The following is a 26135-nucleotide window of genomic DNA, read 5'->3' on the forward strand; positions in this document are numbered from 1 at the left end:
AATAAGTCTGATCATACTAACTTACTTAAAGATTCTAATATCATAAATATGTTTTAATTTTAATAATAATTTAAGAAATTAATATTTTCAAATGTTCAAAATTTATTTATTTTTATTTAGTATCTATCTATTATTATTTTTCTAATAGAATATTTGGTATCTAATTAGTAATAAACAACTTTTCTATCTTCATTTATTAATTAAATATAATTAAATACAATAGTTTATATTGGATATTTAAAAAGAAAGAAAGTAGAAATAAATAAGTACTAATGAATATGTATTTGGTTTAGAGATAAGAGCTGCTTAACTGCAAACAATAATTTTAAATACTATACAAACAATCAATCCATGATTTTTTAAAAACATTTGGCTATGTTTATGAGAAAGAAATTTCAAGAAGTAGTTCTTCTTTAGTAGTGTAAGCTAAATCTCTCAAGAATAATAATTCTAAAGTGGCAATTAAAATACTAAATTACGAATACAATTCTAAAATAAATATTTAAAAACTGAAAAAATAAGTAGAATTTTTAGATAGTCTAAAAGGAGAGAAATATGTGCTTTAGTTTATTGAAATAATTCAAGATTTAACTTATGGTATTACAGCGATAGTCACAGAATACTGCGAAAGTATTTTTTTTAATTTAAATGATTAATTGTTTAATTTCTAAAAATATAGCAAATTTAGCTTAAATTCTAGAGATAAATAAGCTAAAAATAGAGTAAGTTTATGCTTTGGCGTATTAACTTTTAAAAGGCTTGCTTTTAATGTAGGAGAAAGGGAAATCATTGAGATATATTGAGCCTGAAAAAATATTTTACAGTGCATCGAATAACTAATTTTTGTTATGTAAAAATATATATATGTTCAGGCTATTATTAATAATACTTTTTTGATAAAATTAGCTTACTTAAGTTTTACCAGGTTAATTCACTCTGAAAACAATGAAGTAATTTCAAAAAAAAAATGATTAATTTTAATTTAATTAAAGCAATAATAAGGAAATTTGAACTATTAATCACCTGAAGTCATTGATAAGAAAAAACCATACACAATTACAGTAAATATCTTATTACTATTAAAATATGTTTTAACTTTTATTTTTAGGCTGATATCTTTTCAATAGGTGTGATTCTTCTTGAAGCTTTACTTCAAAGAAAACTAAAAGGTATGGAGTATTTAAAGCTAAAAAGTTAAAGTTTGATGAGCGTTTTACCTGATCTTTTAAATGAATAAAATCGTTAATTTGTAACTAATATTTTAAGTAAAATGGTAGATCCAGATTATTGTAAAAGAAGTCAGCCAATTAATATATTATAGCTTCTAAATAAATTGAAGGTAGATTAAAAACACCTTAAGCTTATTAAATTAGACAAAAATATAGAAAATAGAGATGTTTAGCTTTAAGCTACTAACTAACAGGAAAACATCTAAAGTATATCTACATAGTCAATATAAAGAGAATAAATTAAAATGGCAACTGAAAAAGAAAAAATAGTCTGTATTTAAATTGACGAAGATGAAGAAGATATTATTGAAAATTAAATTGGATAGTAAAATGTTAAAGTAGAGTTTGATGAAATTTAAAACTAAAAGACAAATATGTAAAATTTTGAAGTCTAGTAAATAAAACCGACTATAGAAATAACTAAAAGTTCTTAAAATGTTAATTAAAATGAAAATTTGAGATAGATTGTTAAAGAAGAAAACACAGAAAATATATTAAATGAAAAATAGAAAAATGAATAAAAAGGATAAATTGAAAAAGTTTAAAAATATTTTGAAATTGATGAAGAGGAAAATTTTATTGAAACTTAAATTGGATAACATAATATGAAAGTGGAATACAATGAAACTTCAAATTAAATAAAAAATATGATAAATGGTGAGGACCAGAAAATATAACCAGTAAATGAAATCATATAAAGTTCTAAAAATATTAAAGAAAAAGAAAATTTAAGTTAGATTATTAAAGAAGAAAACACTGAAAATATATCAAATAGTATTTAATAAAAAGAATAGAAAAGAATATAAATTTAAAATGAATAATAACAATAAGTTATAATTAATGAAGATGAAAATTAAATTGGAAAGGAGAATATTGAAAAAGATTTTTGTGAAATTTAAGATTAAAAAATAAATATGAAAAATGCTGAAGATCAGAAAATCAAGTCTTTAAAAGAAATTATTTAGATTTCTCCTAATATTAATGCAAATGAAAACATTTAGCTTGAAAAATAAAATTAAAAAGACATTGGATAGAATATTATGAATAAATAGATAATACTATCTCAAAATATTGATCATTCCGATTAAATCTAAAAAGATAAAAGCAATTTTGAAGAATATAAGTAATCTTTAATGGAAATTGAAAAAGAAGATCAATAAGAAATTAATCTAGAAAATTAAACCAATCTTCATTAAGAAAAGCAAATAATAAATATATAATTCGATTCAACTCAAATTAAAAAAAATAAAATTCAAAAAGATAAACTTGAATAGGAAATTATGTCTGAAATTTTATTATGGATATAAATATAAAATAGTAATATTGCATAAAATTATTAAATTATTTTAGAGGATAAAGAAGTTTAAAATAGTTTGAATAAACTTATACAATATTTAAAATATAATTCATTTCATGCTAAAAGTTATAATAAAAATAGCTAAAGGGTATTAAAAATCGTTGACACCATAAAAATTCCTTAATAAGATCAAAACTATGAAATTATCGATATTAAATTCAAGTAAATTATATTAACAAAAATAATAATAGTAATAATAATAAATAAAAACTTATTAGAAATAATATGCCTTCAGAAGATGAAATAATAAAAATAGGAAAAGTCCTATAAAAATGCATAAGCATAGAATAAATAAGCTTGGATTTTAATAATATGTATTAATTATTAACATAAGCATTTTTAAATGTCATAATAACTTTTTTTAATATAAAAAATATATTATACCTGAAACTTATCTAGTGATTATTACTTCAATTCTGGGTAATATTTTTAAAAAATTTAATTTAATTGAAACTGCATTTTTTTGTTAATTCAAATAGATTTCTTTGTTTTTTACTATTATTTTTTTAATATGTTCAGAATTAGCAAGTAGAAATGCTTTTAGTAGCTTATTTAAAAATTTGATAAGTGTGATAATTTGTCATCTTTAAGCCTTAATGTAAGGTAAGCCAATTTAATATATCTAATTTTTCAAAAATATATTGCTTTAAATAGACAACAAAATTAAATATGTTTTTTTGAAAATCATAAAATTTTAAAAGTTGAAGTAAAATCTTAATTAAATACTTACTACTTTTTCACAAATAACTTATTTCCAAGCTTAAAAATGAAACAAATGATTTCTTATATATAAATTATATATGTTATTTTGAAAAAATTAAGTTTTTATAATTATTCTATTAGTTTAGATATAGAAGGAGAAAGATAATTAGGTAAATGGTTTGGCTTGTGTAGAAATCTTCTCTTCTTAAATTTAAAATTAACTTTAACCTATTCTTATCCACAAACTGAAAATGTTGTCTCTAATATTATTTAAGGGTTATTTTAATGTATAAACTTGGTCTATATAGATTTGAGTTTAAGGTATTAATTATTTTTATAAATAAATTATTCTAAAAGTAATCTATTTTTTTAACAGTAATTATTAGTTTAAATCATAAGAATTTTGCGATTTTTGTGAAATTTTTACTAGATGTAAAAATTTGAATTTTTTAAGTTTTGATATAAGGTAGCAAATATTTTAATTAATAGCCTTTAAATTATTTTATTTGTAATTTATTAAAGTGACAGCATAGTAAAATATGGATTTAGTTTATTTGCAGAGTATTTGTAGAATTGTCAAAATTTAATTTCTTTAAATCTCAATTTTAGGTAAAGAGTTATTCTAATAAATAAATAAATTTATAGTTTTTAAGGAAGGAATAAAATTTAAAATTTAATTTACTTATAAAAAGTGATTTTGAAGAAAGAAAAACAGATTTAAAATTATTTTTATATAGCATACAATCTTTGGAAAGCTTAAAGTGTTTAGACTTGAATTTAGGGTAAAATATTTTAGAAATTAATAAAAAAGATAAAATTTTTATTTATTTATTTATTCTTTTTTACTTAGTTAAAATGATTTAGAGATTATGGATCTTCAATAGGAAATTGAGTTTTATAAATATAAAAATTTAACAAATTTAAAGCTAAACTTATTGTAATTTTTTTATATTTATCTTTAATGAACAAATAAATTAAAATCTTAAAAAGTAATTGCAAAATTAGCCAAAAATAAACTAACTTAATACTAAGAAGCTTTGAAATGAATGAAAATATTAATTCCTTGCATTTGATTTTAGTGTAAATTAAAAATTAATAAAAAATATTGAAAAAAAATTATTTAATTAATAGAAACAATTTCATTTAAGATGGTCATAAACATGAAATGTGTTTTTATAGATTTAAAAATTTAACCAATCTAAGCTTAGAAATATCGTAAAAAAATTAAAATTAATTTATTTTTCACATTTTAATCAAGAAATTTGAAGAATGCAATATATTTTAAAAATAAATTAGGGCGTTCAATTTTCAAAATAATTTTGATGATACAATTGATTGGAGCTTTTAAAAATGTGAAAAATTGAATTTTTTAAATTTAAAAATAAGGTAATTAATCAATCATTTAATGTATGAAAATCTGATTTCAAATACTTTTAAATTTAAAGTTATTACTAAATAAGTAATACAAATTTAGAACTATTTGGATAAAGCATATCAGAATGTAAACAATTAAATTCTCTTAAGCTTGATTTAAGGTAAAATAAATAAATAAATTTTTTTCATGCTAAAAATAAATTACTCTTTAATTGTTTTATTTTTATCATAAGCGACCTTAAACTAGGCAAAATTAATTTAGAAAGATTTGGATAGCAATTATCTTAATGTATCAATATTAACTCATTAGATATGAATTTAAGGTTATTTCATTTCTTTAAAATTAAGTTTATAAATACATTCTTTTTATTAAAGATCAAATTGTATTGGTATGAAAGAAATGAATATTATAGGATAAATGATAATGAAACTTTAAAATTTAACATAATTAATCTTAGATGTTAGGTAATTTAATTATTTTTCTATACATATAGTTCTATTTAATCAGTTAAAATCTAACTTTTAATTATGTTTTTTAGTAATTTTTAATTTTATTTCTTAGTTATAACTAGATTAGGTCAAAAGCAACAAAGTCTATTGCTTAAGCATTATAAAAATGTAAAAATCTAACTTCGCTCTCGCTTTAATTAAGGTTTTTATTTACATAATTCACAAATCCCAAAGAACTTTTAACATATTATTAATATTTTTTTATGAATATGTTTTTTTTATTCTTTTATTAAAGCTCATGCAGCTAAATATAAATATACAGTAAGCTCTTATTAATTAACACCCACCCACTTTTAAAATTTTGTGTGATATTTTGGGTGTTATTTTTTAGGAATTTGTTTTTAAAAGTTTTTTTTAATTTTTGTAAATTTCATAAATTGCAGATAATTTTATTTGAAATGAAAATGATTCTTAATTTAGTTAAAACTAATTTTTTTTTTTAACTATCTTAATAAATAAATAAGCAATTCTATGATATCAGATAATGCTATTTAATTCTTAGGAGAGTGCTTAAATGGAAATAAGAAAATATAACAATTGAATTTAAATCTAATGTAATTTGTTTTATTTATTTAGTTAATTAATTAATTAATATGATATTGTTGATGTAATACATATATTAGAGGTAATAAGTTATCAAATGAAGTTTCAAGTTCTATATCTATGATTATTGAGAATCATTCAAATATTAAATAATTAGCTCTTAATTTAAGGTAATATAAATTCAATAAAAAATAACTCATTCACATTAAAAATCAAAAATAAAAATATGATAATATTTATTAAAATAAATTTAAATTTTTAGTTAATTTTATTAAAAATAAATATAGTATGGCTATTTATTTAAAATCGATTAATTTTATTAACCATTATTTTTTTATAGCAATAATAATTTCAATAGGATAGGACTAAACATTATTTTAAGTAAAATTATTAAGTGCTAAAATTTGTTATCCTTGAAATTTGATTGTGAGTAATAATATTTATTTTATTTTAAATAATAAATTTTTATATTTATTTAAATTTAACTAGGCAAAATGATATAAGCTCAATTGATAAGTAAAAGTTTTAATAAGAAATAAAACAAAACTGCTTATTATTAAAGGAATTTTAATTTTGCTATTAAGAATATTATTGAATTTATAAATAATATATTAATTATTAAAATTTGTGTTTTTTCGTTTGTTTGTTTTTCAAATTGATTTTAATTTATTCATTAAAAATTTAAACTATTTTTTACAATAAACTAAAATATTTTTATGAACTTGTTCAATATTCAAAATTAAATTAGAAAATATTTTTATTATAAAATAAATAATTAATTAAATTATTAAATGGTAAAGATTAAATGAGTGACTTGATATCTATCTACCCAATTTTTTTAGTTTTAGATTCGCCTAAAAAACAAAATTTCGATTATAATATAATAAATTAAGTATAATAAAAAATTCAGATTTCTATATTTTTGTAATTTTTTGATTTTAATATTTTTCTATTGTATTTTATTTAAAATAAAAATATTAGAATAATTTAATAGATAATCAATACATATTTATTTTATTTTAATTTTTAAAAGAAAAAAGTTCTTAACTTTCATACTAAGTTTTTTATATTTACAAAAATCAATATCAATCAAGCAATTTAAGGATTTTAAATTAAAAGACAGAAATAATGGATTATATAAAAGCTTAAAATTTGTAAAATTGCTACAATAAAATCTAATTGACACACAAGGAAACAATCCTTTAATTTTTAAAAACTCATAACTATGAATATGAAAAAGAGATAATAAATAATCGCTTTTCGTCTGTATTTCTAGCTAAATCCTATATTGATCATAATAATGTAGCAATTGAAATACTACATAATGAATAAATATATAAATTAAATCATAAAAAGCTTGATAAATGCATATAAATTTTAGAAAATTTCATTGATGAGAAGTATTTTCTTTAATTTAATTAATCCATTTTAGATTTGTAGTATGGGATTGTCGCTATTGTGACTTAAGCTTATGAAAGTATTTTTATTTGTTGGATATTATTAAAATAATGATGGTGTTTTAAATATTATATATAGAAAATCTAGCTTGTATCCTTGAGAACAATAGACTTACAATGAGCTAGATATACGCTTTAACATATTAACTACTAAAAGGAGTGCTTTTATTGTAAGAAAAAGGAATTGTGATAAAAGATATTTAGCCATCAAATATTCTGTTTAGCTCTACTAAGAATTAATTTTTGCTAAGTAATTATTAATCAATCATAAAGAAATTATGAAAGATTCTTTTTTAATAAATTAGCTTATCATAGATTTTATAAATTTGTAGAAAGTTCTTAAAAAGAAGTATTTATTTAATTAAATAAATAATAGTTATATCTAATTCTATTTTAGTATTAAAAAAGAAATTTGAATTACCTGTCACCTTAAGTTATTGATAAAATAAAACCATATTCTTCTTCAGTAAATAGTTTTTTGAAATACTAACTATTTAAATTTTTATTATTTAGGATGATATTTATTCTGTCGGAGTAATTATCTTAGAAGCTTTACTTTAAAGGAAACTTTAAGGTATGGAGTATTTAAAGCTAAAAAGTTAAAATTTACTAAGTGTCCTTCCTGAACTTAAAAGTCATGAAAGCCAAGAATTTATTACAAAAATTTTATGTAGAATGATAGATCCAGATTCAAACAAAATTAGTTAACCTATAGTCCTACTATAGCAATTAAATAAATTAAAAGTAGATGAAAAATAGCTAAAATTCCTAAATTTAAAGGATATTGTTTAATGCAAAGAAGAAATTAAATAAGAATTATAGTAAATGGAACAAGCGGAAAATTAAGTTCAAATTTAATAATAAAAACTATTACAGTTTTAAGAATAAATAAAAATTGAAGAGCAAAATTTATTAAATGATTACACAAGAATGGTAAAATCTCATTATTAATCTAACTAAACAGAAATAGATTAAAATCAAGCATTCAAACAAGCAAAATAAATAGAGAAACAAAATATAGATAAATAATATGATGAAAACTTTATATCATAAGTCTAGGATTATAAAGTAAAATCAAATATTTAAAGCTTAGTATAAGATTAAGGTTTATAAACGAATTTGAGTGCTTAGAATCAGTAAAAATAAATAGAATTTATTGAGATAAATGATGATAGCGATGACTTAGAACTAAATTCAATATATTTATAAAATATTAAAACAGAACCTGAATAGATTTAAAGTAAAAATTAACTAATTTAAAAATAGGATTATCAATTTTAAAATATAGTTTAAAGTGATTAAAATAATGAAAATCTTTTGAAAAAAAATCAAAAAGATTTAGATAATGATAATTTAGCTTATCTAGATATTAATAAATAATAATAATAAACTTTAAATTCATTTTTGTTTGAATCTCTTCCATAAACCCAGCTTAATCAAAAAAATCAAGAAAATGACAAATAAATATTATAAAATAACCTAATTGAAGAATAGCCAACATCTCTACTTGAAATTTAAAATATATTAAGTAAAAAAATCTAGGAAACTAATTAAAGCTTAAGTTTAGAAGTACAAGAATAGAATGAAAATAAGTTGTTATAAGATTCTTCCAAATAAATTGTTTTTTAATTAGATTAAAAACCAAATACAATTGAAGAATAAATGGATAAAATAGAAAATAATAAAGAAATAAAAATTGATAAGATCACAGATATATACAAATCAGAAAATTATGAAATAGTTGATTTTGATTTCAGGTATATTTATTATTATATTTTAAGTTTAGTATGTATGTATTTAAAATAAAATAAAACCCAAAAACTTTTTAAAAAATTATTTTTTTTCTTTCAAAATATTTTTGTTTGAATTAAATCTTAATATTTTTAAATTTTAAAAAAAGAAAAAATAGAATATATGGATAAGGCGCTTAATTTCTTGGAATGGCGTTATAAAGATGCTAAAAAATGACTTACTTACATTTAAATTTTTAGTAAATTATTTTTTATTTTAGTGCTTTAATTATAACTTTTATTTAATTAAAAAATTTAAAGTGCTGAAATTAAAGATGAACAACAATTTTATTACAAGTAATTATTTCTCTAAATGATTTTACAATATTTATAAAAATTTCAAAAAAATGAGTTAATAAATAGATAAAATTGGAGACTAAGAGATTATCGAAATAACTAAGGCCTTATAAAAATGCACTAATTTAACATCACTGAAGATTAATTTATGGTATATTTTATAAATTTTAAATTTATGAAATGTAAATTATTTATATTTACATATTTTTACTTTAACATCAGTAACAATAATATTGGATCCAAAGGTGCCTAAATTTTAGGAGAATATTTAAAAGAATCTTAAAATTTTTTATTTTTAAGTCTTAATCTAAGGTAACAAACAAACAAACTATTAAATTTATCATTTAGAAATCAAACTATTTTAATTTAATAATTTTAGCTATAATTATATAAAAGAAGGGGCTTTATATATAGCTTAAGCATTCACTAAATGTTAAAATTTAGTTACTTTAGAGCTCAATTTAAGGTAAATTAATATTCTAGTAAAACCTTTTTTAAAAATTATATTTAAATAAAGAAATACTTGCATCTAATAAAGAGAGTTTGATAAGATTTGTAATGATATAGCAAAATTAACAAATATTAATTTTTTAGATTTGGATATCAGGTAAATATTTGAAGTCAAAAATCAAAAGAATCTTAATAATTAATTTTTAAGCTAAAATTTTAAATAAAATGCAATGAATCTTGATGAATTATCCTTGATCTTTAAGAACAAAAACTTAATTACTTTAAGCCTTTTATTTGAGTAAAATTTTATTTAATATTTGATTTTATACTTCAAAAGATTTAAATGTATTTTAAAATTACTTATTAAAGCTAAAATTTAATCATCTAAAATGATCAGTAGAAATTTATGAAGGGTGTAGAAAATTGTACAAATTTAGTCTCTTTCTCTTTATCTTTTTAGTAATAAGATTTTTTAATTAAACATTTAACTAACTTGTTTCTTTGATAAGGTCTATATTTGAAGGATAGTATTTAAATATTCAAGTACAAAATTATGTGTCAACATTAATATAATCTTTATGTCTTGGAATTCAAAAAATGGTATCTCTCTCTTCGCTTTCGCTTGATCTTAGGTAATTATAAATATAATTTTAATTTTCTTTTTTCTTTAAAATTAAGAATAAATAAAATCTATTAATAAAACTGCTTTGAATAGTTAGCTAAAAAAAGATGAATTTTTTATTTTCATTTTATTACTCTTTTAATAATTAAAATAAATAAAATTACTCAAATATAATTGAGGATTGAATGATAAAATATTAGTAGAAAGAGATATGGGACATATTTTTTTATTATTTAAAATATCTGAATTCATAGATAGATAACTTCTTCTAAAATGATAATAAATAAAACTTTAAATATCAATAAAAATAATTAGTTGTAACGCTTTACAAATAGATTAAATTAATACAATATCCGAGACTTTAAAAAAATGCTAGAATATAACATCTTTGAGTCTTATTTTGAGGTATTTATTTAAAATTTTCAAAATATGAGGGAATATCTTGTTAAAAATTTTCTTAATCAAAAAGATAAAATTGGGTTGATGTTGAAAGCTTAAAATATATTGGAATTAGCTTAGAATAGTGCCAAAGAATAGATAATCTAGAACTCAATCTATAGTAAACTATTTCAAATAATTAATCTCCGACTTTAAAACTAATTTTAATTAACTTTTCTTTAGTTTAAATAAATCAAACTAAAAATAAATTCAAGAGAAGTAATATTTCTTCTCTTAAATTTCTAGATAAATTTTGATTAAATTTATTTTTAGAAAGAGATTTTAAAACTGATCTATATGAAACGAGCATTTCATTATTTGTTATTTTGAAGATTTATATTATCTAATTGAGAGTTAATTTATTTTTTTTACTAAAAGAGAGAATAAATTAGGCTAATAGGGTCTTGAAGATTTTTCATTGAGCTTATCTAAGTGCACCAATTTGTAAAAACTTAGAATAAACTTTAGGTAAATCAATTCAATAATTTAAAATTAATTGATATATTTTTTATTTTTTTATAAATATTAATAGCTAAAATAATATTGGCAGTATGGGGGCAATTTTGATTGCGCAGAGCATATAAAAAATATAAAATTTGAAGCATTTAAGCTTGAATCTAAAGTAAATTATAATCATTCATTTAATTCAATAATTTTTATAAATATTATTTTCTTTAAATATAAAAATTATAATTTTTTAACACAAAAACTATAATTTCATAAAACTATTTTATATTACTTCTAAAGCTCAAGCAAAATAGGGTCTGAGGGTGCAAAAAGCATAGCCCTTAAATTATAAACTTGTATAAATCTCACAAAATTAGAACTTTATTTAAGGTATTTGAATATAAATTATTTAATTTAATTTTATTAAATTTATGATTTCTCTATTTTAATTCATCAAAATTATATTATACCAATCAAAGAGTATTTTAGTCTTAATAAACTTTTATTAGCAAAAAAACTTAAAAAATTTATCATAAATATTTAAATAATTTTATTTTATCTAAAGTAAAAATAATCTAACAACAAGTTCAGTGCAATTATTATCTTTTTGCTTAAAAAATTGTACAAATATTATTGATTTAATTCTAGATTTAAGGTAAATTATTTATCTTTTATCATTTTTCTAATTTAAATTTTCAACTATAGTAGGAATAAGCTTTAGAATTAAGTAGCGAACAGTATTGGAGTTATTTTTTCATAATGCTTGAATATAAAATAAGCTGATTTACACTTAGAGTAAAATTTTAATTAGAAATTAATAAATAAAATAATTTTAGTTTGAAATTAATCTTTATCATAACACAATGCTATTGCTTAGCTTTATTTAATATCTTTTATTGTGAATAATAAATAGGGGAAACAGTTTTGATAAATAAGGGATTAATGATATTTTAAGCCACTTTCAAAATTGCAAATCTCTTACCTATCTTTATTTAAGTCTAAAGTAAATTAAAAAAAAGTGAAAATTAAATAATCTATTTAATTTATTTTATTATAAAGTTATAATAGCTAACAAATTACATATTTCAAACTAAATAAATTATCAATTGATAATCAAATTACTAAGATAGACAAGCAGAGCTTTAAATAATTATTGTTATAAAAATGCTAAAAATTAAAACAATTATATATTATTTGAATGTTTGAAATATTTTTTTATTCTTTATGCAAATAATTAATAAGATGATACTTTAATTTTCCTAAACTTAATTTATTTGCTTTTTTGTTTGTTTATTTATTTAATTATAAAAAAATTTATATAAACCATTAAAAAGTCTTACTAATTAATTCAATCCTCTCCCAAGCAAATTTTTATAATAAATATATCAATAAACACTAAAATAAAAATTTATTTCTAACTTTTTCATAGAACTTATCTATTTATTTTTGGTCATTTTTGAATTTAATATTTAATATTGTGCAAATTAATAAAATGAAGTATTAGTTATAAAATTCGGCTAAATTCATTATTATTTTTAGATAAATTAAGTTAAATAAGAAATTTTGCCAATTAAATTAAATTCGATAAAAACCTAGTTAATTTATTTTTAGCATGATCCTAATAAATAAAAATATATTAACCAAAAGTTTTATTGACATAATTGTTGAACAATAAATAAAATACTATTAATTTTTCTAAACAATAAGATTTCCATTTATTTTTAAATTAAATTTTCGAAATTTGCCTTAAGTTTATTTCTCTATCCTTTATATTTTATTTTAATTATAATATTTGCTATTTTGAAAATACTTATACTAACTTAATTTAAGATTTAAAATATTAAATATGTTTAAATATTAATGATAATTTTAAAAATTAATATTTTCAGATGTTTAAAATATATTTATTTTTATTTAGTATCTTTTAAATCCTAAAAGAATATCTATATTGTATTTATTTTGCGGCAAATAATTTTCTATCATCATTTATTAGTTACAACTAATTAAATACTTTAGTTTGTATAGGAAGTTTTAAAATAAAGAAAGAAAGTAGAAATAAATAAGTACTAATAAATATGTATTAAGATTAGAGATAAGAGTTGCTTAACTGCAAACAATAATTTTAAATACTATAGAATCAATCAATCCATGATTTTTTAAAAAGATATGGTTATGTTTATGAAAAGTAAATTTCAAGAAGTAGTTCTTCTTTAGTTGTTTAAGCTAAATCGCTCAATCATAATAATTCTAATGTTGCAATTAAAATACTAAATTATAAATATAATTCAAAAATCAATAGTTAAAAACTGAGCAAATAAGTAGATTTTTTAGATAATCTAAAAGGAGAGAAATATGTACTTTAATTTATTGAAAGAATATAAGATTTAAATTAAGGTATTACTGCTATTGTCACAGAATATTGCGAAAGTATGTATTTATTTCAATTTAAATGATTAATTGCTTAATATTTAAATAATAGAAAATTTAGCTTAAATTCTAGAGATAAATAAGCTAGCAATAGAGTAAGTTTATGCTTTGGCGTATTAACTTTTAAAAGGATTGCTTTTAATCTAAGAGAAGCAAAAAGTATTGAGATATATTGAACCTGAAAAAATATTATACAGTGCATAAAATAACCAATTTTTGTTATGTAAAAATATATAAATAAATATACTCAGATTATAAAAAATAATATTTTTTTGAAAAAATTAGCTTACTTAAGTTTTAGTAGACTCATCCAATTTGAAGGCAATGAAGTAATTTCAACAAAAATATGATTAATTTTAATTTAATTAAAGAAATAATAAGGAAATTTGAACTATTAATCTCCTGAAGTCATCAATAAGAAAAAACCATACAAAATTACTGTAAATACTTTATAATTATTATTAAAATATACTAAAACTATTATTTTTAGGCTGATATCTTTTCAATAGGTGTGATTCTTCTTGAAGCTTTACTTCAAAGAAAACTAAAAGGTATGGAGTATTTAAAGCTAAAAAGTTAAAGTTTGATAAGTGTTTTACCTGATCTTTTAAATGAATAAAATCATTAATTTGTAACTAAAATTTTAAGTAAAATGGTAGATCCAGATTATTGTAAAAGAAGTGAGCCAATTTATCTATTATAGATTCTAAATGAATTAAAGGCAGATTAAAAATACCTCAAGCCTATTAAATTAGAGAAAAATATAGAAAATAAAGATGTTTAGCTTTAAACTGCTAACTAACTTGGCAATGAGGAAAACCCCTAAAGTATTTCTGTATAGAAATTATAAATAGAATAAATTAAAAAGGCAACTATTGAAAAAGAAAAAATAGTTTAAGTTTAAATCAACGAAGAGGAAGATATTATTGAAATTTAAATTGGATAGTACAGTGTCTAAGAAGAATTTAATGACATTTAAAATTAAAATACAAATATGAAAAATGGTGAGAACCATTTAATATAGCCAAATATAGAAATTATTTAGAATGATCAAAATATTAATTAAATAGAAAATTTGAGGTAGAATGTTCATGAAGAAAACACTGAAAATATATCAAATGAACAAAAGTAAAATGAATAAAATAAAGAATAAATAGAAGAAGTTTAAAAATATATTGAAATTGAAGATGAAGAAAATTTTTAAGAAACTTAAATTGGATAATAAAATATGAACGTAAAATATATTGAAACTCCAAATTAAATAACAAATATGTAAAATGGTGAATATCAGAATATAAAACCTTTAAAAAATATTATTTAGAGTTCTCCAAATATTAGTGCAACAGAAAACATTTAGATTGAAAACTAAATTTAGTAAGACATTGGACGTAATTTTAATAATGAATAGATAATTCTAACTCAAAGTATTGATCATTCCTAAAGTGATTTTGAAGAACCTAATTAATCTTTAATGGAAATTGAAATGGATGATCAATAAGAAATTAATTTAGAAAATTAAACCAATCTTCATTTAGAATAGTAAATAAAAAATAGAGATTTGAATTTCACTCATATTAAAAATAACAAATGTCAAGATAAATTTGAAGAGGAAATTATTGTTGAAAAATTAAAAGAGAAAAACAATTAAAATAATAATAACATTACAAAGAAGAATGAAGTTATATTGGATAAAGAAGTTTAAAATAATTTGAATAAACTAATAAAATATATAAAATGTAAATATTTTAATCGTAAAAGTTATAAAAAAAATAGATAAAGAGTATTAAAAATTGTTGACCTCAAGCAAATTCCTTAAGTTGATGAAGATTACGAAATAATCGAAATTGAATTGATGTAAATAAACTATAAGAAAGAAATAATAAATAAATACATTTAAATTATTTCTAAAATACTTATTAGAAATTAGCTACCTTCAGAAGATTAAATATTAAAAATAGGAAAAATATTATAAAAATGCATAAACATAGAATCCATAAGCTTAAATATTAGTGACAGTTTTAGGTATTAATTATTATCTAACATAAAAGTTTTCAAATGTCATAAAAATATTTTTAAATAAATAAAATTTTATTATATCTGAAATTTAACTTGCCATTTTAGCTTCAGAAATATTTTAAGTTTATTTTATTTATTGTATTTATTAATTCAAGTAGGCTTCTTTGTTTTTTAATTATTATTATTTTTTAATATCTAAAGAAACAAGGAGAAATATTTATAATAGCTTATTTAATGTCTTGATAACTGTGATAATTTGTCATTTTTAAGCCTTAATGTATTGTAAACTATTTGAATTAATCTATTTTTTTTCAGAAATATATCACTTTAAAAGGATAAAAAAACTAAAATATGCCTTTCAGAATCTTTAAATTTTTAAAGTTGAAGTTAAACTCTTACGAATTTTTAGCAAATAATTTTATTACCTTTCTTAGAAATTAAATTAAGGATTTCTTATAAATATATTTTTTTAAAATTAAATTTTTATAATTATTAATTAGCATCGATATAGAAGGAGAATAATAATTAGGTGAATGGATTGGCTAATGTAGAAATCTTCACTTCTTAAATTTAAATTTAAACTTTTCATCTTTATTCAATTTTAATCCTTAAGCTCAAAATGTGGGTTCTAATATTGTTTAAGGATTATCTTAAAGTATAAACTTAGTTCATTTAGATTTAAATTTAAGGTATTATTTAATTTATTACTTTTTTAAATTATTTTAAAGCTAATCTATTTTTTATAACAGTTATTACTAGTTTAAAGAAAAAGAATTAAGCGATTTTGGTAAAGCTTTTGCTAGAAATAAAAATTTGAATTTTTTAAGTTTTGATATGAGGTAAGCAAACAATATTTTAATTAATACCAAAAAAAATTAATTAAACATTCATTAAAGTTACAGTAAAGGTATATAAGGATTTGATTTGTTTTTAGAGTAATTGTAAGAATGCAAAAATTTAATTTCTTTAAATCTCAATTTAAGGTAATGGGTTAAATAAATAAATAGATAACTAAATTTTTTTAAAGTAGGAATTAGTTAAAATTTAATATTTTTTTTAATTATAAATAGTAATTGTGATATCAACTCTTAAAATTTTAAATTAATTCTATATAGCATTCAATATTTGGAAAACTTAAAGTTTTTAGATTTAAATTTAGAGTAAAATAAATATATTCGAAATTAATAAAAAGGATAAAATTTTTATTTATTTTAATTTAGCACAAATGATTTAAAGAATTTAAATCTTCAGTAGGAAATAGAGTTCTATAAATATAAATCTTTAACTAATTTGAAGCTAGACTTATAGTAAAAATAAATTTCATAAAATCTCATTTAGAATTTACTTTTTAATGAATAATCTTAATATCTTAAAAAAGGAATTGCAAAATGAGTAAAAAATAAATTAACCTTATGCTAAGTAGCTTTGAAATGAATGAAAATTTAAATTGCTTGCATTTGATTTTGCGGTAAATTCAAAATTAATAAAAAATATTGAAAAAAATGTATTTAATTAGTGAAAACTCTCTCACTCAATACATTCCAGAAGATAAAATGTGCTTTTATAGAATTAAAAATTTAACTAATCTAAGTTTATAAATATAGTAAAAAATAGTATTTTTAATTTACTTTTTCAGATCTTAATTAAGAAATTCTTGGAGAATGCAATTAATAAATTTTAAAAATTAGGAAATCTTTTTCTATTTAAGATAATATTATAATTGATTGGGGCTTTTAAAAATGTGAAAAATTGAGTTTTTTAAATTTAAAAATATGGTAAGCATTCATTCAATCAATCAATCTTTTAAAGTATAAAAATCTAATTAAAAATTATTTTAAATTTAAAGCTATTACCCAATAAGTTAAAAAGATTTGGAATAATTTGGATAAAGCATATCAGAATGCAAACAATTAAAGTCTCTTAAACTTGATTTAATGTAAAATATATATTTTTCATTCATTGAAAATATTAATATTAATTTTGTTTTCTTTTTATCATTTTTAGGAATTTTTTTATTCAAAAGTTTTTAGTAATTTTTACAAATTGAATAAATTGCAGATTATTTTATTTGTAATGAAAATTAGTGTAAATTTAGTAAAATATATTTTTTTTAATTACTTTAATAAATATAAAAGTAATACAAAAATATCAGTTTAATCTATTGAATTCTTACGATTACGTTTGTAGAGAAATAAGAAAATAAATTTTTTGAATTTAGATCTATTGTAAATTTGTTTTAATTATTTAATTAATTTAATATTCTTGCTGCAATATAAACTAGCGGTATTGAGTTAAAAAATGAAGGTGCAAGTTTTATCTCTAAGATTATTGAGGATCATTAAAATATTAAACAATTATCTCTTAATTTAAGGTAATATAAATTCAAGAAAATACAACTCATTTATTTAAAAATTAAAACTAAAATGATGGATGGATAGATGAGCTGATTGATTAAAATCAATTTAAATTTTTAGTTAATTTTATTAAAAATATTGTTTGATTATTTATTTAAAATCTACTACTTTTATTCACTATTATTTTTTATAGCTATAGTAATTTTAATAGTAAAGGATTAAATTTGATTTTAAATCAAATAATTTAGTGCTAAGATTTGTTAACTTTGAAATTTACTTGCTTGTAATAATAAATATTTTATTTTGAATAATAAATATTGATATTTATTTAAATTTAATTTAGGGGAAATGATATAAACGAAGTTGATCAATAAAAGTTTGAGTAAGAAATAAAATAAAATTGCCAAGCATTAAGAGAAATTTAATTTGATTTCTGAAAAAATATTAATGAATTTATAATTGATTAATCTATTATACAAATTATGTATTCATATGTTTTTTAAACTGATTTTAATTTACTGATTAAAAATTTGAATATAATTTTTACAATTAACTAAAATATTTTATGAACTTATTTATGGATAAGCAAGCTATAAACTAGATTAATCTAGTAAATAAAAAATTATAAAATTTAGTCATTTAAGCCTATTTTTATTTTTTTAAAGTAAAATTTATAATTTTAAATTACCTCATTTGTTTATTTATTTTTTATAATAATTTTTTGAGTTATAATATTTTTACATTTTTAATTTTTTTTTCTAAAACTTACTCTCATCTTCAAAGATCAAAGAGTGCTAAGCTAATATCATCTTCAACATGCATTTTTCCAAAATCAGTTCTAGCTTTGTTTTGCGTGTTTGATAAAGGAATAGATTTTTAATATGTTCAATAATTAGCAATGTTGTTGGTCTTAAGATATTTTTAAATTGTGTTTCTACTTTATTTAAGATTAAGCTTGTTTTTTATTTGTAGTAGAATCAGCATGCCCCGATTCAATTTATCAATGACAGAAACAATTAGCCTTGAATGAAAATTAGTGAAAATAACAAGTACTACTTCAATCCATATAAATCAAACTATATCAATAAATTAGGCATTGTTAAATGTTAACTGCCAGGTAGTTTAAATTTAATAGTAAAGGTTATTGGAAAATAATTAATAATATATTAATCCGTAAAATATTGTTCGGATATCTAAAATTAAAAAATTATTTTTATTGTAAAATAAATAATTAATTAAATTATTTAGTGATTAAGATTAATAGGTGACTTAATATCTACCTATTTTTCTAGTTTTTAAGTCACCTAAAAAATGTAATTTCTTTTAAAAAAGTTACTTCTTCTAAAAAAATTTTTTTCTTGGGTGTTAATATGTTCTGATGTTAATTAATGAGGATTGATAGTATTAATAAAAATCAATATAAATCAATTTAAGTAAATTAAAAGTAAAAGAAAGATAGAAATAATGGAGTAAATAAAAGTTACAGATTTGTAAAATTGCTATAATAAGATCTAAATGATACATAAGGAAGCAATAGATAACTTTTTAAAAACGCATAACTATGAATTCTAAAAAGTTATAATGAATAATCGCTTATCATTTGTAGTTCAAGCTTAATCCTTGATTGATCATAATATAGTAGCAATTGAAATACTTAATAATGATTAAATGTAGGAATTAAATGATAAAAAGCTTGAGAAATGCATATAAATTTTAGAAAAATTCAATGATGAGAAATATTTTCTTTAATTTAAAGAATCCATTTAAGATTTGGAGTATGGATTTGTCGCTATTGTCACTTAGGTCTATGAAAGTATATTCATTAGTTTATTATTATTAAAATCATGTATGTATTTGAAATACTAAATATAGAAAATCTAGCTTTTATCCTCGAGAACAATAAACTTACAATGAAATAGATATACGCTTTAACATATTAGCTATTAAGAGGAGTGCTTTTGTTGGAAGTGCAAGGAATTGTGATAAAAGATATTTAGCCATAAAATATTCTATTTAGCTCTTCTAAAAATGAATTTTTACTATGTAATTATTATTAATCAACAATAAAATATAAAAGTATTTTTTTTTAATAAATTAGCTTATCATAGATTTTTTAAATTTGTAGAAAGCTCTGAAAGAGAAGTATTTAATTAATTAATTAAATAAATAATACAATATTTAATTCTATTTTAGTATTAAAAAAGAAATTTGAATTATCTATCTCCTTAAGTTATTGATAAAATAAAACCATATTCAACTTCAGTAAATAATTTTTTGAGAAACTAATTATTTAAATTTTTTATTGCTAGGATGATATTTATTCTATAGGAGTAATTATTCTAGAAGCATTGCTTTAAAGGAAGCTTTAAGGTATGGAGTATTTATAGCTTAAAAGTCAAAATTTGCTAAGTGTCCTTCCTGAACTTTTAAGTCATGAAGGCCAAGAATTTATTACAAATATTTTATGTAGGATGGTAGATCCAGATTCAAACAAAATAAGTTAACCTATGGCCTTATTATAAGAATTAAATAAATTTGAAGTAGACTAAAAATAACTAAAATTCCCAAATTTGTAGGATATTGCTTAAAGCTAAGAAGAAATTAGATAAGATTTATAGCAAATAGAACCAACAGAAAATGAAGTTCAAATTAAATAATAAAAATTATTACAGGAAGGTAAGAGGTTTGAAGAATAAATTGAAATTGAAGAACAAAATTTATTGTAAGATTACAGCAATATGATAAAACCTAATTAATAATCTAACTAAGCAGAAATAGATTAAAATCAAACAGCCAAATAAGCAATATAATTAGAAAAATAAAATATAGAAAATTAATAAGCTGAAAACCTGATATCTTAAGTCTAGGATTATAAACTAAAATCGAATATTTAAAACTAAATATAAGATTAAGATTTATCAAAGAATTTTAGTGATTAAAATGAATAAAAACAAATTGAATGTATTGAGATTAATGATGATAGTTAAGATTTAGAATTAATTTCAATAGATTAAGAACCTGATTAGATTGAAAGTAAAAATTAATTAATCTAAAACTAGAATTAACAAGTTTAAAACATAGTTTAAACCAATTCAAATAATGAAAGTCTTTTAAAAACAAATCAAAAAGAAAAAGATAATGATAATTTAGCTTAAGAGGATATTAGTTAATTTCAGTAATAAAAAATGACAAATTCATTTTTATTTCATTCTCTTCCAGAAAGTAAAATTCATCAAAAAAATCAAGAAAATGACGAATAATCATTACAAATTAACTTAATTGAAGATTAGCCAATATCTCCACTTGAAATTTAAAATATAGCAAGTAAATAATTATAGGAAACTAATTAAAGCTTAAATTTAGAAGCATAATAAGCTAATCAAATTCAAAATATTGAATAAGGAGATAATTAAATTTCGCAATAAGATATAAATAGTAATAATGAATTGCTTCAATAAAGTAGTAATTTGTAATAACAATAATAGAATGAAAATAATATGTAAGAAGATTATTCACAATAAGAAGTTTACTAACTAAATTAAATACCATCTGCAATTGAAGATTAAATAGATGAAATAAATATTGAGAAGTAAATAAAAATTGACAATAAAGCAGATATAAACAAATCGGTAAATTATGAAGTAGTTCATTTCGATTTCAGGTATATATATATATATATTTATCATTTTCTTATAGTTATATCTTAAGTTTGTTTAATATGCATTTTAAAAAAATAATTCCAAATAATTTTTTTAAAATTCATTGGGGAGTGGCAGAAAAAGTGGTTGTCAAAACTGTCTTTTCTACCATATGATGGTAATGGTAAATATAATGGTTATGTTTTCTGAACCACTATATCTGCCACCCCCCAATTCATTTTTTCAATCAAAGGAAATAAAACGAGATATTTAAAGATTTATTTTCATAAGATTATTAAGTGATTATTTTTAACTCAACCCTAACTCCAACTAAATGATGAATAAGATAAGCTGAGGTTGATTTAATATATTATATATTTTAATTTTCATTAATATTTGAAGATTTTACTTACCGTAAAACCTCGTTAACTTGCAACCAGCAAATTCAAAAAATGTTCGATTTATTGAAGTTTTTTGTATTTTTGTTTAAATTTAAATCTTAATTTTTTAAATTATAAAAAATAGATAAAATAGAATTGATTATGAAGTTGTACAAACCCTTGGAAAAATTTTATAAAGATGCTAAAAAATGACTTAATTGCATCTAAATTTTGAGTAAATTAATTATCTTCTAAAAGCACTTATTTAGTACTTTAATTACAATATTTATTTAATTAAAAAATTTAAAGTGCAACAAACGCTCACATTAAAAACATAGGATACCCTTTAAAAATGTAAATATTATCTAAGTCATTTATAATATTTACATAAATTTAAAAAATAAGATAAGATGTACATAAAATTGGAGATAAAGGTATTTCTGAAATAACTAAGGCCTTATAAGAATGCGTTAATTTAAAATCGTTGGAGATTAATTTAAGGTATTTATTATAAATTTTAAATTTATGAAAGGTTTTTTATTTACATTATGAATCTCTTACATAATTTTACTTTAACATCAGTGACAATAATATTGGAAACTAAGGTGTGTAATGTTTATAATATTATTTATAATAATCTTAAAACATAGTTTCTTTAAGTCTTAACTTAAGGTAATAATTAAATTTATCATTTAAAAATCAAACTATTTTAATTTTATAACTTAAGCTATAATCAAATAAATTAAGGGGTTTGCTAATTAGCTTATGCTTTATCTAAATGTTAAAATTTAGTTGATTTAGAGCTCATTTTAAGGTAAATAAATATTAAAGCAGGATCTTTTTTAAAATTATATTTCAATATAGAAATACTGAAATCAAATTGGAAAATTTGAAAAATATTTATAAAGATTTAGAAAAATTAACAAATATTGAAAAATTAAACTTGGATATCAGGTAAATATTTGAAATAAAAAATAAAAATAATCATATTAATTAAATTTTAAGCAAAACTTATTAGTAAAATGAAATAAAACTAAATCTTAATGATTTATCATTAATCTATAAGTGCGAAAAATTAAATACTTTAAGCCTAAATTATGAGTAAAATTTTAATATGATTTATATTTCAAAAGGTTAAAATTCATTTTTAAATTATTTATCAAAGTTATAATACATTTTCTCTTCATGCTGAACATAAATATATGATGGGTATAGATAAATGTACAAATTTAGTCTCTTTCTCTTTATCTCTCTCGTAATAAGAATTCATATTCCTTTAAAATATTTACTAAATTTTTCTTTAAAAAGGTCTGTATTTATACTTAAGTATATTAACACTTAAAATCAAAATTATGTGCTAAAGATAATATAATCTTTATGTGTTGGAATTCAAAAAATGATATCTCTCTCTTCGCTTTCGCTTGATCTTAGGTAATTATAAATCTAATTTTAATTTATTTTCTCTTTAAAATTAACAATGAATAAAATCTATTAATAAAAATGCTTTGAATTGTTTGCTAAAAAAAGATGAATTTTTGCACTCATTTTACACTTTTAATAAGTAAAATAAATTTACTCAAATAAAATAGAGGATTAAATTATAAAATGTTATGAGTAGATAGATATATGAAACAAATATTTTTTTATTACTTAAAATATCTAAAATCAATAGATAACTTCTTTGAAGACAAATAATAAAAAACAATATTATAAATAAAATTTAAATATCAATAAAAATAATTAATTAGTTGTAATAATTTACAAATTGAGTAAATTAATGCAATATTGGAGACTGTAAAAAAATGCTAGAATATAAAAACTTTGAGTCTTAACCTGAGGTATTTATTTATTTATTTAAAATTATGAAAGATATATGGGAATATTTTCTTAATTTAAAAGATAAAATAAGGTTGATGATAACGGCATAAAATAAATCGGAATATGCTTAAAATAATGTCAAAACATTAATAATCTAGAACTCAATCTATAGTAAACTATTTCTATAAAGTAATCTCAGACTTTAAATTAACTTCTGTTTAGTTAAAATTATAAAATCTTAAAATTCAAGAGAATTAATAAATATTTTTTCTCATTAATTTACTTTTAGAAAGCGATTTTAAAATTGATTTATCTGGAGCATCTTACTTTTTATTATTTTAGAAATTTATATTATTTAGTTGAGAGTTAATTAAATTATTTTTATCAAAAGAAATTAAAAATAAGGTTACTAGTGTCTTGAAGATTTTTTATTTAGTTTATCTTAGTGTATCAATTTGAATCACCTTGACATTAATTTTAGGTAAATCAATTAAACTATTTAATATTGAATTATTCAATATCTGTTTATAATTATATATAGTGAAAATAATATTGGTAGTTCTGTAGCAAATTTGATTGGGAATAACATATAAAAATTAAAAAATTTGAAGAGTTTAAGCTTGAATCTAGAGTAAGTTATAAGTTTATTTTCATTTAATTCTATAAATTTATTAATTTAAATATCTTATTTTTTTTAAAATAAAAATTATAATTTTTAATAAAAAAACTACCATTTTAATAAAATATTTTTTATTATTTCTAAAGATCAAACAAAATAGGGATAGAAGGTGCAAAAAGCATAGCCCTTATATAAAAAAATTGTTTAAATCTCACCAAATTAGAACTTTTTTTCAGGTTTTTGAATATCAATTTTTAAATTTAACTTTATAAAAAATTTAGATTTCATTATTATAATTCTTCATAATTAATCTTGTTATAGCAACCAAAAAAAAGAGTATTTTTTTGTTTAAATAGAAAAAACTTGAAAATATTAATTATAAATATTTAAATAATTTTATTTTATCTTAAGTAAAAATAAGTTAAAAGTCGATTAAGTAAAAGAAATAACTTAAGATTTTACTGGTATGGTTAATTTAATTTTAGATGAAAGGTAAATATTTATTTTTTTAATTCTATCTAATTTCTTTTTTCTGATTTCAATTTTCCACTATAAAATTAATTCTGTAGGAATATGGCTGACGAAAAAGGAGTTTGCAATACTGGAGCTATTTTTTTGCGTTAGAATATTCAAGAACCTGATTTACTCTTAGAGTAAAATATTTAATTAATTTCGCATACTAAATTAAACATAAAATCATTTTTACTGACTTTTTGAAATTAAAAATTACAATATTAAAATGATTCAATTATTTTTTATTGATAAGGATTGTGAAAATTTTTAATAAAAAACTATTTCTTTATCTTAATTAATATAAACATTTTTACTTAGTGTTATATAATATCTTTTTATAATAAATAGGGGAAACAATTTTAATAAAATAGGGATTGATTATATTTTTGAACATTTTAAAAATTGCAAAACTTTAGCTTCTATTTATTTCGATCAAAAGTAAATTTAAAAAATGAATAATTAAACAATCTATTAAATTTATTTTATTATAAAGTGATGATTAAAAAATGACTGAGATAGATAAAAAGAACTTTTAATAATTATTGTTAAAATAGTTCTAAGTATTAAAGGCAATAATTATTATTTGAATGTTTAAAATCTTTAATTATTCTGTATGAAAAATTAGATGATACTCTCTCTCATTTTCTTAAATAAATTTAGTTTGTTTGTATTATATAAATTAACGATTCTAATATTTTGGAATACATCTTTCATTAAATACTCCATTAAATTCTTAAATTAATCATGTAATTCCTAGTTACCCATCTCAGTATTTATTTATTTTGAAAATTTTATGAGCCAAGGTGTGAATTAAAGTTAAAAATAAATACATAATTTTAAATAATTTATTTAGCAGTGAGGAAAGTACTGAAACAATATATGAATAAAATACATTAAATTTGACACTCAACAAGAAGATAAATTCCCTTTAAAAATTCATTTAGGGGAATGTTTAGATTAGCTTCTTTGACCCAAAGAATCTCTCTCATACTCATTAAATAAAATATAAACTCTGCTTATATACTGAAACAATAAAGAGTGCTTAGATGAAGATTTTTTTAATATTAAAGGTATTTTTCAATAAGATTAAAGCCAAGTATCATTTTTTGAAATTAAATATTAAGCTGAATAGATTAGATGTTATATCCTATTTA

At 19.1% G+C, this 26135-nt stretch overlaps 4 protein-coding genes across 4 annotated transcripts; all 4 read left to right on the plus strand. All coding sequences in view use genetic code 6, as the record gives it.

The window, feature by feature from the left end:
* Positions 1–278: 278 nt before the first annotated feature.
* On the plus strand, positions 279–3706 carry TTHERM_00368580 (kinase domain protein; the record flags this gene model as incomplete). Its single annotated transcript, XM_001007474.3, has 9 exons — positions 279–630; positions 680–850; positions 907–950; positions 993–1061; positions 1109–2748; positions 2805–2900; positions 2986–3006; positions 3106–3189; positions 3430–3706. The coding sequence occupies 9 exons, from the start codon at positions 279–281 to the stop codon at positions 3704–3706; spliced, it is 2754 nt and encodes a 917-aa protein (XP_001007474.3).
* A 3137-nt stretch (positions 3707–6843) lies between these two features.
* On the plus strand, positions 6844–12414 carry TTHERM_00369580 (kinase domain protein; the record flags this gene model as incomplete). The annotated part of the gene is made up of 23 exons (XM_001007475.2): positions 6844–7192; positions 7252–7422; positions 7478–7521; positions 7570–7638; positions 7686–8929; positions 9073–9162; positions 9224–9259; positions 9315–9410; positions 9482–9571; positions 9639–9725; positions 9777–9866; positions 9918–10007; positions 10079–10168; positions 10219–10341; positions 10647–10736; positions 10801–10890; positions 11148–11237; positions 11302–11391; positions 11517–11606; positions 11782–11871; positions 11922–12011; positions 12130–12219; positions 12276–12414. The coding sequence occupies 23 exons, from the start codon at positions 6844–6846 to the stop codon at positions 12412–12414; spliced, it is 3528 nt and encodes a 1175-aa protein (XP_001007475.2).
* A 691-nt stretch (positions 12415–13105) lies between these two features.
* On the plus strand, positions 13106–17383 carry TTHERM_00369590 (kinase domain protein; the record flags this gene model as incomplete). The annotated part of the gene is made up of 13 exons (XM_001007476.2): positions 13106–13643; positions 13696–13866; positions 13929–13972; positions 14015–14083; positions 14134–15497; positions 15564–15665; positions 15861–15941; positions 16160–16348; positions 16409–16498; positions 16556–16642; positions 16730–16819; positions 16880–16966; positions 17038–17383. The coding sequence occupies 13 exons, from the start codon at positions 13106–13108 to the stop codon at positions 17381–17383; spliced, it is 3258 nt and encodes a 1085-aa protein (XP_001007476.2).
* A 2034-nt stretch (positions 17384–19417) lies between these two features.
* Positions 19418–25568, plus strand: TTHERM_00369610 (kinase domain protein; the record flags this gene model as incomplete). Its single annotated transcript, XM_001007478.2, has 23 exons — positions 19418–19826; positions 19886–20056; positions 20112–20155; positions 20207–20275; positions 20323–21674; positions 22177–22266; positions 22341–22385; positions 22437–22532; positions 22614–22703; positions 22759–22845; positions 22896–22985; positions 23037–23132; positions 23197–23286; positions 23340–23462; positions 23780–23869; positions 23931–24038; positions 24241–24330; positions 24391–24480; positions 24615–24704; positions 24880–24960; positions 25038–25121; positions 25330–25419; positions 25475–25568. Exons 1-23 carry the CDS (start codon positions 19478–19480, stop codon positions 25566–25568), a joined length of 3609 nt encoding a protein of 1202 aa, XP_001007478.2. The 5' UTR covers positions 19418–19477.
* Positions 25569–26135: the final 567 nt, after the last annotated feature.

Source organism: Tetrahymena thermophila (genome assembly GCF_000189635.1).
Source record: "Tetrahymena thermophila SB210 genomic scaffold scf_8254813, whole genome shotgun sequence".
NCBI lineage: Eukaryota > Ciliophora > Oligohymenophorea > Hymenostomatida > Tetrahymenidae > Tetrahymena > Tetrahymena thermophila.